The sequence below is a fragment of the Agelaius phoeniceus genome, chromosome 11 (assembly GCF_051311805.1).
Source record: "Agelaius phoeniceus isolate bAgePho1 chromosome 11, bAgePho1.hap1, whole genome shotgun sequence".
Classification (NCBI taxonomy): domain Eukaryota; kingdom Metazoa; phylum Chordata; class Aves; order Passeriformes; family Icteridae; genus Agelaius; species Agelaius phoeniceus.
The window spans coordinates 22,765,824-22,778,354 of record NC_135275.1 but is presented as its reverse complement, the minus strand read 5'-3'; the positions used below and the strand labels follow the sequence as shown (position 1 = coordinate 22,778,354).

Genomic DNA, 12,531 nt, shown 5'->3' with positions numbered 1-12,531 from the left:
TGAGGGACCTGCCAGCACAACCCCTGCTAGGGTGATAGATTGCTTCAGCACATGGGTTGGGAACATTTTGACCAGTGAAAGGCTGTTAGCATCTCCTGAGGCCTGGAGGGCTGCAAGGGAGGCTCTCAGCATCTCTGGCTGCACACGAGGCTGCCGAGGGAATGGCAGGGGGCTGGTGGGACCATGGCTAGCACAGAGGCTTTAGCCAAAAACATGACAGGAAATGGAAACCAGCACCTCTGGAGCCGCCTCTGCAGCCTGCTGTCTTTGAATATTGCAGTGCAAGCACCAGCAGGTCCTGCAGGGCTGAGCCCACACCCCTCGAGGTGCTCTGGTACTCCAGGACATCCTCTGGCTGCTCCAGCCCTGCTTTTGCCTGGGCTAGAGTTAATTCTCTTCCCAGTGGCTGGAATGGGGCCGTGTTTGGGATTTGTGCTGAACACAGTGATTATAAATAGAGATGTTTTTGCCCTGTCTGAGCAGGGCTCACGCAGAACCAAGGCCTTTCCTGCTCCTCGTACTGGCACACTGGCACGAAAGCTGGGACAGCATGGGAGGCTGGGAGGGCAAACAGCCAGGAGAGGTGATCCCAGCTGCCCCAAGGGATGCTCCAGACCACAGGACATCATGCTCAGTCCAAAGGTGGGGGCATTGGAGTTTGTCTTCCCAAGTTACTGCAGCTTGAGATGGAGCCCTGCTGTCCCGGAGGTGGCTGAACACCTGACTGCCCATGGAGACAGTGAGTGAATTTCTTTACTTTGCTTGTGTGTGTGGCTTTTGCTTCACCTATTAAACTGTTTTTATCTCAACCCACAAGGTTTCTCACTTTTGCTCTTCTGATTCTATCACCAGTCCCATTGGTGGGTAGTGAGGGAGTGGCTGTGTGAGGCTTGGGTGCTGACGGGGGTTAAACCACGATGATGTGGGACCTTTTGTTCCAAAAGTCTCAACAGCAGACTAAATTTAGCCCTGGAGAAATCAATAAATGGTTGCCAACTTTAACACAAGAGTACAGCAAGGTCAATGTTAAATATTTCTGAACAATTTTACCCATGGTTTCAGGTTCTTCTCCTTTCCAGTTGGGAATGACATGATGAGAAACTTTCCACTGCTTTAAATATTAAGGAATCTCTGAGAATACTTAGAAACAATTAACTCAAAATGTTCTCTGTTTTGGGGTTTGGTATTTTCTTTTTAAGTACAGTATGTTCTTCTGCTGATTTTCCAGCCAATCTACATGCTGGTGTCCGGACGCTTGTTTCTGTGGTGCATTTGTACATCTATCGTGAAGAATGTCCAGTGACACACAGACACATGAGGCAGACCTCGGTGGAGTGTTAGGTTTTAGTTTCAAGATCCATGTACTACAGGCAGCTGAGGATGAGCTGTTTGTTTGTTGGGGCATGGAGGAAGAAATAGGCCTTTCTGCACGAGGCCCTGAGCACCACAGGGGAACAAATGCTCTTTACATTATTAACTTGTGCACAACAGATGGGAATTACATAAAACCCCACTTAAATATTTCATCTCAACAACACAAGTGAAAATCAGTAGATTTTGGAGACTTGCTTTGTGTCAGGCTGCTCCACCTCCTGCTAAGCTTTTCCATACATTTCTCTGCTAACAGAACAGGGCAACAAGTGTATGAAAATGCAATTGGGACCTCCTGGTATTTTAATTTAAATGAGTATTTCAGGGGCTCGGAAGGAGGAGATGTGTTCTGTGTATAATAACAAGCTGTAGCATGGTCATTCAGCAAGATAAAGCCGTTCATTCCTGCTCCACAGAAGCCCAGAGTGCCCCTGAAACAGCCGAGCAGGGAGGGGTTGCTGCCCCCAGGCAGGGCTGAAGGAGCCTCGGTGGCTCTGCCCTGGGGGGCAGCCCCAGCACCGCATCCCAACGGGAAATACACAAATGCTCACACACCCCGGGCTAAAGGGAGCATCCTGCCACGCACCCGAGCAGGTGATGCTCCCCAGCTTCTGCAGCGGGCAGGATTCAGCTGAGAGCACAGATTTTCCAGGGTTCTTTTATATGGTGCTATTACCGTGGAAATAGTTTAAATTGTGTTTTATTCAGCAGCAGTCTGTATGGATGGTGCTTGGCTGTGAATTCACTGCCCTTTGTTCTTCATCAGTCCACTTAAACAAAAAATAAACGTGTTGCTGCAGAAATGAGCCCATGAACTCTCTGTGCCCATTCCTGGGTGAGTTCGTTCCCATCCAATAAACTCCTGTCAGAATGTGTGAACCAAGATCTGCCCTGTGCATGAGGGAACGAAGAGAACAGAAAATTGTAGGAGTTTCATTAATTAGGTCACAGCTCACAGAGAAAGCAGAAATGGATTCCTTAAGGTGAAAAGAACAGGCACTTAAGTGGCAATGACACTATTCTGTAAAATCTAGTACTTTTGGCAAGGGACAGGCAGTAATCAGATCCACTCAAATATATAAATTCAGAGACTCACAGTGCCCAAGGCCAGCAGAGAGCATTGTGATGGTTTATTCTGACCTCCTCCATCATGGGGGTCATGGAGTATCCTTTATACAGATATATATGAGTGTTGCTGAGTGCCAATTGAGGGAGCTGGGCTTGATTCAAAAATCAGACTAGCTCAGATCAGGAGCAAGAACATAGAAATTGCACTGCTACAAAAAAACTCATAGGACAAATCAGGCACAGGTGCACAGAGTTTTCAGGGAAGAGCACGTTTGAGTCAGCAGCAGCTGCAAAAAGCGAAGGGCTTAAAACACACCTGTGACATGAAGTAAGCAGAGGGAGGTAGTGCTGTTCCGTGGAGTATTATAAAAAACGGCTACATGTGCTTCATGTGTGTGCGTAAAAACCTCTACCACAGCAAGTATAGCCAACAGCAATATCGTTAACAGTGCGAAGCGTGCCGGGCAGCGGGGCAGCCGGGCTGGGTCGGGCCGGGTCCGCCGGCACAGCTGCACCGACCCTGCCCTTGCAGTTGGATCCCACCCCCGGGGCCTTCATTTCCCCGAGCTCGGCAATGCCGAACCTGCCCAGAGCCCGGGGGGAACGCTCAGCCCTCACCGCTCACTGCCCGACGCCTGGGCGGCTTTCAGCCATTCCGCTTCACTGCCGTGCCCGTGGTTCCATCCCCGCTCCTATCCCCGTTCCCGATCCCCATTCCCGGCGGTTCCATCCCCGCTCCCGTTCCCCGTAGTTCCCGTTCCCGTTGGTTCCCATTCCCGTTGGTTCCCATTGCCGTTCCCCATCCCCGTTCCCCGTAGTTCCCGTTGGTTGCCCGTTCCTATCCCCGTTCCCCGCAGTTCCCGTTGGTCCCCGCTCCCATCCCCGTTCCTGTTCCCCGTAGTTCCCGTCCCCGTTCCCGGCGGTTCCTGTTCCCGTTGGTTCCCGCTCCCATCCCCGTTCCCGTTGGTTCCCGCTCCCATCCCCGTTCCCGGCGGTTCCCATTGGTTCCCCATCCCCATCCCCGTTCCCGGCAGTTCCCGGCGGTTCCTGTTCCCGTTGGTTCCCGCTCCCATCCCCGTTCCCGGCGGTTCCCATTGGTTCCCCGTTCCCGGCAGTTCCCGGCGGTTCCCGGCGGTTCCTGTTCCCGTTGGTTCCCGCTCCCATCCCCGTTCCCGGCGGTTCCCATTGGTTCCCCGTTCCCCATCCCCGTTCCCGGCGGTTCCTGTTCCCGTTGGTTCCCGCTCCCATCCCCGTTCCCGGCGGTTCCCATTGGTTCCCCGTTCCCCATCCCCGTTCCCGGCAGTTCCCGGCAGTTCCTGTTCCCGTTGGTTCCCGCTCCCATCCCCGTTCCCGGCGGTTCCCATTGGTTCCCCGTTCCCCATCCCCGGCAGTTCCCGTCGGTTCCCGGCGCTGCCGGAAGCGCGGCCGGAAGCGCGCGGGGTGCGCGGGGCCCGCCGGCGGCGGAGCGGGGCCGTGGGGCGGCACGGATGGCGCTGGCCATGCCCCTGCTGGAGCCGCCCTGGCCGCCCGGCCTGGCTCCGCTCAAGGTGCGTGCGGGGCCGGACGGGGGTCCCGGGGCCGGGCCCCGGGCGGTGCCGCTCGGCCCGCGCTGCCGGGCCTGCCGCGGCCAGCCCCGCTCAGCCCGCTCTCCTTGCAGGCCGTGGATGACTTGCTGCGCTGCGGGATTTGCTTCGACTACTTCAGCATCGCCGTGATCATCCCGCAGTGCTCGCACAGCTGTGAGTGCCGGGCGGGGGCTGTGTGTCTGTCTGTGTGTCCGGGGTGTCTGCGGGGAGAGGCCGGGAGCTGGGATTGTTCCGCCCGGCAGAGAGAAGGCGCTGGAGCCTGCAGCAAACGTGGACAGAAACTGCAAGGGCCCGGAGTACCAGCACGAGGGGCAATGGCTTCCCACGGGCAGAGCACAGGGTTCGATTAGAGATCCAGAGGAAGCTTCCCTGGCAGGGTGGGCAGCCCTGGCACAGGTGCCCAGAGCAGCTGGGGCTGCCCCTGGATCCCCGGCAGTGCCCAAGGCCAGGATGGACATTGGAGCTTGGAGCAGCCTGGGACAGCGAGAGGGGTCCCTGCCATGGCAGGGGATGGCACTGGCTGGGCTTTGGGGTCCCTTCCCCCCCAAACCATTCTAGGGTTCTGTGGTTCTCTTTGCCATGGAAGCTGGGAGGAGCTTTGCAAGATGGAAGCAGCCAGAACCTTCCCTTGTGTAGTTCCTGCTGTAATACAAACATGTGGCATCTGGCATTCTGCATTTAAATATCTTTCTTATAATCTTGAGGGTGGTACAAATGCAAAGCTCTATGTGCAGAGTATTAAAAGCTCAAATTTTCCATGCTGCTCTGTCTGCCCTGGGAGATATCTGCTGGAACTTGGCCCCAAGTGCTTTGCTGAAGCCAGATTAGGAGGGAGGTACCTTGCCTTTTCTCACGTTAAAATAAATGTTTGTGATTGTTTGGTTCAGAAACTGTAGCACTTCCTTCCGTGAAGGGGGACATTGTAGTTCGGCAGTGAAGTTTCGCTTGGCAAAGCTGTCACCATTGAAGCCAGTGTGGGGAGCCACAAAACTGGAAATTCTCTTCACTTGCTGGTGGTGCAGCCTGCCTGGGGCACAGTGGCTCCAAGCAGCAATCATTGCACACGTGGGTGTCAGATGCTGCCAGCCTGGATCTGCCACTTCATTCTTTTCATACAGTTAAAGTTCGTTTCTTTATGGGTTTCTCACCCTATTTCACTTCTTACTATGTATGTAGTAATTTTTGAGCATTTAGATGGATTTGTGGTTTTAAGTGTTAATTGGTGCATTGGACCAGGTTGGATTTGGCTTGGAGCAACCTGGTCTAGTGGAAAGTGTCCCTGCCCGTGGCAGGGGGTGGGATGAAATGAGCTTTAAGGTCCCTCCCAACCCAAACCATTCTGGGATTAATTAATGCTTCTGCTGCTTTTCTGATGCAGTCCCAGAGGGTGTATGAAATACAGATCTCTTTCAGGAGCTGGTGCTGAGACTCTCACCCATGATGATCTGGGAATGTTTTCCTGGAGAATGATGAGACTTTTAAAATCCCGAAGTGGCCGTGAAAGCTCATGGAGAAGTTGACAAAGTGTAACAAACGCAGAAATCTACTCTGACAGTGTGGCATGTTTCACCACCCATCTGCTGAGGCATCCTGCCATGCTGAGGTGGCATTAAGCTGTCTCTCAGCATTTCAGTGCTGGCTCCCCTCCTTTTTAGCCTCCTCTTTCAACAACAAATTGGTATTGTTTTGGGAAGGGGCAGAAGAGCCTGGGGAAAAGAGGGGATTGTGAGTTTGTGTGGAGGGATAGGATGTAAGAAAATAAAGATAGTGCAGAAAGCAATCTCACCCCTGAGGAGTTGCAGCTATACTAGTCACCAAAGATTAGGAACAGGCCTGCCCTTAATAGACCACAGCTGTGTCCAGTAAGGAGCTGAGGGCTACAAAAGAGGGGGTTAGGTGGTTGAGAAAGAGTTGGAGTTTATTGGTTGTGCTGTGAAGAGAGATGGAGTTTGTTGGTTGTACTGTGAAAAGATGCCCATGAGAAATCATGAGAAGGTATGGGGACTTTTGCAATAAGATGGCAACAAGTTTGTCTGGGGCTATGCAGGAAAATGGAAGTGATCAGCATTAGTCATGTCAAAAACCCAGCGTGGTGAGGGAGTGAGCAGTGCAACCACTGCTGGAGTGGTGGGGGCTGATGAAGGGTTTCTTGCACTGGGGAACAAAAGGAAACAAACATCAGCTTTAGGTGGAGGAGCTGATATTTGATGTTGAAACACGTTTGCATAAAATATGGATTGTTTTGTAACAATGATAATCTCAATTCCATGTAAAAATGGTGTGTTTTCAATATTTGTGTATTGTGGAATAGCTTGCATGTATTGTACAAGGAAATACACGAGCAAGGATGTGGAACTGCATTTGGAATAATGTTCAAAATGATGTGTTTCCTTTTTCCAGATTGTTCCCTCTGTATCCGCAAGTCTTTGTCCTACAAAACCCAGTGTCCAACGTGCTGTGTGGTAAGCGTGGTTTTGGTTTGGTTTTTCCCCCTCAGTTTATTTTTTTTTCTTTTGGCAAATCTCAGGAGCTTTTCCCTTTGGACCACACCAAATAATCAATTCTGATTGCAAGGGCAAAGCGTGGTGCTCTTGCACCTGGAATTCCCCTGTTCCAGAGGCACTCCTCTGTCAGTGCAGGCAGAAGTGGATGGAGCATCAGGCCTGGGCTTGGCTCAGGGCTGTGTGTACAATCTGCCACAAAACATTTAATGTTAATTTGTTAACACATGCCATCATTTAAACCAGCAGTGCTGAAACATAATCGCTTTATTTTCTGTGTGTGAGTGGCTCCATTTCATCTCAAATTAAAAAAAATAATAAAAGCTTTGTTTAAAAGAAGAGCAGAGAGAGTTGCAATGAGGTAAAAATCAGAAATTGTTTAAAAAGAATGAATTGAATGCACAAAGGCATCTCATAATTAATATTTTCATTCCATAATCAGAAGATTAACATTTCCCTTCATCAATTTTCATGCTTTGTTGCTTAAGGTTCTTACCACCTTCAGAAGATGGTTTGGTTTGTTTTTCAAAATCATTAGACCTGTGCTGCAGTAAACCATTGTTGGAGCCTGGGCAGACTGGGCTTTGTTTCTTTAGCTTTATGCTTTGTTTTTACCTGTTACCTTAATGTCCCAGACTTAAGTTTCCAGGCAGTTATTTTAATATGAGATATTTTTGGGGAAGAGGTGTTTACCCTTTAAGCACCTTAATCCCTGTAGCACTTCAGTGGGGGTAGTTGAGGCATGGAGCCAAGAAGCAAGTTATTGATCACTTGAACATTTTGTGGGCACTTGGCTGCTTTCACTGCATTTGAATGTTTGTTTGTTTTGGTTTTTTGTTTTTTTTTTTTCTTTCTCTTTCTTTCTTTTATAGGCAGTCTCAGAATCTGACCTGAAAAACAACCGGATTTTAGATGATCTAGTGAAGAGCTTTAATTCTGCAAGGTATTGATGTAATTTTATAGCTGCTCTCTTGGTTTGGCAGCTGGCAAGGTGTGACTGTGTGTGACCAAGCTCAGAGCCCTGGAGGGGAGTGTGTGAGAACTGAGCAAAACAATTGTGGTGTCACAGAAGCATTGCCCAGGATGAATGTTCACACTTTGGGAAAATCCTGCAGTGTTCTGGCTGAAGGGTGCTGCACACTCAAGTGATGTGGAGGTTTTACAAGCTTGTTTTGGTTCTGCTTCTGGTTAGCTGCTCTGGAAGTTGCAGTCCCTGACAGATATGTCAGGATTCTCTGGGGGAAATAATGGTAGTAAAGATTTTCTTCAGGATCCTTCCTATGTGTGCAGAGGAGATTCTGAATAGAAGGATTTTGTCCAGTGGTTATGGTCACCTTGCAAGAGCATCTTTGGGTGAAGTCACTGGCTAGGAAAAATACAGCTGTTGAAAGACTGAAAATGTGAGTTTTCTTGGGTAAGGAAAGTAATGGAGTGCCGTGCTTTCAGCTTGATTTCTTAGCTACTTTTCTTGTTTTTAAGTCATTTTTGAGCTTCACATCCCTTTAAGAGACAGGAACAACAGAATAAATATGACTTGGTAAAATATCACAACATGTATCACAGATGATGATACATCAGTAGATACATGAAGCTCCTGTGTCTGTTTTCTTTTGATGAGAAGCTACTCAGTGATTTGCTGGGAATTCTGTGGGTGTTCCTGTCTCTGTACCAGACAAATGCCCTTTCATCTTTTTCTCTGAGATTAACTTGGAGCTGGAAGTCAATGAGACTCTTGGCTTCGTAAGTGACAAGAAGCATAGTTCAGCTGATGGCTTTGTTTCATGAGAGAATTTTTCTCTGATGAAGATCATAGAATGTAGATAGATCTAATCTTCTATATGACCACTCCTGGATTTAATTGATTTATTTGAGTAATTTAAATCTTACAGTTCCCCTGTTTCAGCTTGAATTCTGGTGCTTCCTAGTGATAAATGGATTACTATTTTTTTTGCTAACGTTTAATTTTGTGGGGAACAAGTAGTGCTGACTTGGATCCATTATGATATTGAATCTTAAATGTTAATTTTTTTTGGACTTGTTTAATGGATCAGTATAAATCTTACCAGTGAGAGTAGCTCAATAACCTTTCCTTTTGTGACTTGGCGTTCCAGTCCATTTCTCACATGAAGGTGGATCAGTGGGGCTGTGGAGCCCAGTCTGGGCTGGCTGGGGAAGGCTCCCTGCTGGCTGCTGTGATGGGACAGACCCCTGGGGCAGCAGGCAGTGGGCAGTGTGGTGTCCAGGGCTCGGTACCTGGGCTGGGGCTGTGGATGCCCTGAGCTGGGGGGACACTGCTTGTCTGGAGAGTGTCCCAGGGCACGAGCCTCATGCAGTCAGAGCAGCACTGCTCTCTGTCCTGCTGATGCTGGAACAGGACAGGTCTTCTGTCTCCCCCCTCCTTCTCCATCTGCTTTGTCTCCCCTTGGCTGTCCCCAGAACCAAATCCACAGTCCAGGGGTTGAAGGAATCAGCATGTTTGAAAGATCAAGTATGTTCTAACTTGACTTTGAGCCTTGGGTAGTTTGATGTTTATGAAAATTAGGCCTTAAATCTTCTCAGCATTTCACAAAGTGCAAACCCATTTCTTAAGTCAGGCCTGGAGGGGAAGAAAATGGTAATGTTGGTGGCACTTAGAGTGAAAGCTGTGCTCCAAGGTCAGCGTGAGCAGGGAATGGGAATCATTCCAGGCAGACTGAGCCTGATCCCGTTTTGCTCTGCTCAGGATTGGGTGTGTGCCCCCTAGATGGGGTGTTTGCAGGGAATGGGGCTCATTCCAGGCAGACTGAGCCTGATCCCATTTGTGCTCTGCTCAGCATTGGGTGTGTGCATGCTGTGGGGGGTGTTTGCAGGGAATGGGGCTCATTCCAGGCAGACTGAGCCTGATCCCATTTGTGCTCTGCTCAGGATTAGGTGTGTGCCCCCTAGGTGGGGTGTTTGCAGGGAATGGGGATCATTCCAGGCAGACCAAGTGCTGATCCTGTTTTGCTCTGCTCAGCATTGGGTGTGTGCATGCTGTGGGGGGTGTTTGCAGGGAATCATTCCAGGCAGACTGAGCCTGATCCCATTTGTGCTCTGCTCAGCATTGGGTGTGTGCCCCCTAGATGGGGTCTTTGCAGGGAATGGGGCTCATTCCAGGCAGACTGAGCCTGATCCCGTTTTGCTCTGCTCAGCATTGGGTGTGTGCGTGCTGTGGGGGATATGTGGGAATGCAGCTCCCTCCCTGTGCAGGGGTGGGCTCTCAGTGGCACTGGGGCTGTCCGTGGGTGTTCCTGTGAGTGCAGGGAGAGGAGCAGGCTGAGCAGGCTCCAGTGGCTGTGCAGTGCCCTGGTGAGGGCACACCCTGACCCCAGTGGGGCAGGAGCTTGGGGGCATTGCTGTGAGCACTGTTCTGTTCCCTCACCTGTCTGTGCTCTGGGGCAGAACTCGTGGCTCTGGCCAGGCCAGGAGAGAAAGATGAGGAGCAGTATTTGCATGAGCTGACCTTAATGAAGACTTATCAGTTGCAGTGAGGCCAGTACCTTTAAAAATAACAGGTGAAGTTTTGTGTGAAGTGTAAAGAATTGATATCATTGCCCTCTACTAAAGAGATTATTTTGAGAAAATTTGTCCGTTTCTGCATCACCTTGTTAAAAAGAAAGTCCTTGCTGAAAAGAATCTCTGTTTTTCTTCATACGTAGGGAAGAAAAATGTCTTTACTGTCAAGTTTATCTCTGTTTCCTAGTCAGGGGGACAGGTAGTGAGTCAGAGGAATAAACACATCGACTCTGGGTGCTGGAGAGAGGAGGTGCTGTCATTGCTGATACAGTGATTGAGCAGGAATGCAGGAGGAATTTCAAGGAGATACATTGCTTTTAGTGCAGTTGGGACTGTTCTGTGTGAGTTCTTGCTAGGAAAATTCACAGCTCCATCTCTTCCTTGGAATTTATTTATGAGGAAGCCTTAGATTCCCAACAGCTCTGCTTCATTGCTGCTTCAGCAAGAGAGAAGTAAACAGACTGTAAAATGGGAACCAGGAGCCTGATGAAGGACACTTAGTTTTTGTGGGTGTTACAGATCTGAAGGAAAAAAGTGGGAAGCTGTTTATGCTGTTGTTGAAGCAGGGGGAGGATGTTTAGAAACCATCCATCTTAGTTAAAGAGGTGATTTTTACCTCCCTGCCCTGACCCATCTCAGTGACTGAGGAGGATGGGGCTGGCAGGAGGGTTTGGGTAGTGGCTGTTCTGACACCTGCTTGATTCATCTCTCAGCCTTCAAAGGGAAGGACACTGCTCTGCTCATAAACTGAGCATTGTCAGCTGTGCTGCAGTTACTGCTTTGTGCCAGGAAGGTAAGATTCTGTCAGCTCAGAGCTCGTAGCAGTCTGTTAAGTTCTTAGAGTATCACAGATAATGCTGAGACTGTACACAATATGCAGAGGTTTTTGGCCACGAGGTTTGCCATAGGATCAGCTCCCAGGTTTGCCATAGGATCAGCCAGGCTGGGGCTGGCAGAGGCTGGACCCTTCCATCACTGTGTGCTTTCTCTGGGCTTGCTGGATGATGGATGAGCTTCTAGTTGAGTCATGCTTGTCTGAATCTCTCCAGTCACCCCTGTCAGAGTTTCTGTGATTACTGAGAAGTTTGAGTGCTTCACTCTGGTGCTGAGGGAGGGAGGCAGGTGACAATGTTCTGTCCTAGAGCCCAGGGCTGTGCCAGGAGCGTCTGCTGTGCCCTGGCCCTTCTGTCCCTGGGGTGTGGGACTGTGAGATGTTGTCACCCAGCTGCTCATGAGCCCAAAAACCTCATTCTGGGAGAAGCCAGTGTGTCCCTCCTCTTTTGCCCTCAGTCCTGGGATTTTCACAGCCCCAAGAGAGCGTGTGTTGGCACACAGGTTTTCGGGTTCCTCCCACATGCAGTGTGCTAGCCGTGTGCTTTCTCCTGGGTGCTCCTAGGCAGCAGCTGCTGCAGTTGGTGTTGGAGGCTCCCCCGGCTCCATCCCCCCCGGCCCGCAGCCACCCGAGTCCTGGTTCTCAGCCGGAGTCTGAGCAGGTGCCAGGCATTGACAGCTCCCTGAGCAAGGACAAAGTCTGCACCTCCACGAAGGCAGGCGGCCTGGCATGGACTGGTGAGAAGAGTCTCAAAACTGAGGAGCACCATGGCCTACACAGCACTTCTGCAGAGCTTGGTGGTAAAGACAGCAAAGTGATTGCACAAGAGATTCCTGGGTGCACCCAAAGTCATGAAAAGCCTTCTACATCTGTGCTCAAAGGAGACAAGAAAGGTGAGGTGTTTGATTTCTGGTTGTGTCCTGCTCTCTCCCCCACGTGGGGCTGGCTGCATGTGTTAGGGCACTCGTCCCATTTCTCCTGTGGTTCTGCTCTGTGCTGGCACATCCACCTCCTTCCCCTTTAACTGGCCCGTGTGCCTTCACAGCCCTGCTCCAAGTGTGTTCTTCACAAAAAGCTTCAGCTGCTGCCAAGGAGTTAAATGGAATTCAGTGCTTATGGATTCCTTTGCTTTGAGTAACAACACGGAAAAACAATAGTTGTGCAACAGCCTTAGTAAAAATGAAGTAATTTCTCTTCTCCTTCCCCCTAATGACTAGACAGACACTGGCATTTATTCTGCTCTTGTATCCTTGAGCAGGTTATTTTATAATGTGTTTGTTATTTGAGGGGTGAACCTGAACTCAAAATGAGCATGGCAGCAGTTCTGTTAATATTTTTTTTGTTTCCACACTCTCTAAAAGAGTCATCTGCTTTATTCTTTGTAATTCTAGAGAGTTAAGGTGAATTTACTTTGAAGCACAAAAAAGCTCATTTATACCAATCAACCACAATAAACTGGCAGAATCCTCTTAGTTCTGATGTGCTGGCAGCCATCCTATTGACCTAGCTAAAAGCCTAAATTAAAACAAAACACTATGTAGGAGTACACCCCTGGTTCTTATTAGTTCAAATTTAGCTGCTGTTTTGTGTAATGATTTATTCATCTGGAACTCTGAAGTTCATATGTATTCATTAGCTG

The 12,531-nt window shown here is 49.6% G+C and overlaps 1 protein-coding gene across 4 annotated transcripts in view; it reads left to right on the top strand.

The window, feature by feature from the left end:
- The first annotated feature begins 3,754 nt into the window (after positions 1–3,754).
- Positions 3,755–12,531, top strand: part of RAD18 (RAD18 E3 ubiquitin protein ligase) — a 36,094-nt gene continuing 27,317 nt past the window's right edge. For all 4 annotated transcript variants that reach the window (XM_077184694.1, XM_054640166.2, XM_077184695.1 and 1 more), the window contains exons 1-5: positions 3,755–3,986; positions 4,097–4,178; positions 6,426–6,487; positions 7,399–7,469; positions 11,457–11,785. In XM_077184694.1, the coding sequence (XP_077040809.1) occupies positions 3,927–3,986; positions 4,097–4,178; positions 6,426–6,487; positions 7,399–7,469; positions 11,457–11,785 (604 nt within the window). In that variant the 5' untranslated portion in view covers positions 3,755–3,926. The remainder of the gene's footprint in view (positions 3,987–4,096; positions 4,179–6,425; positions 6,488–7,398; positions 7,470–11,456; positions 11,786–12,531) is intronic.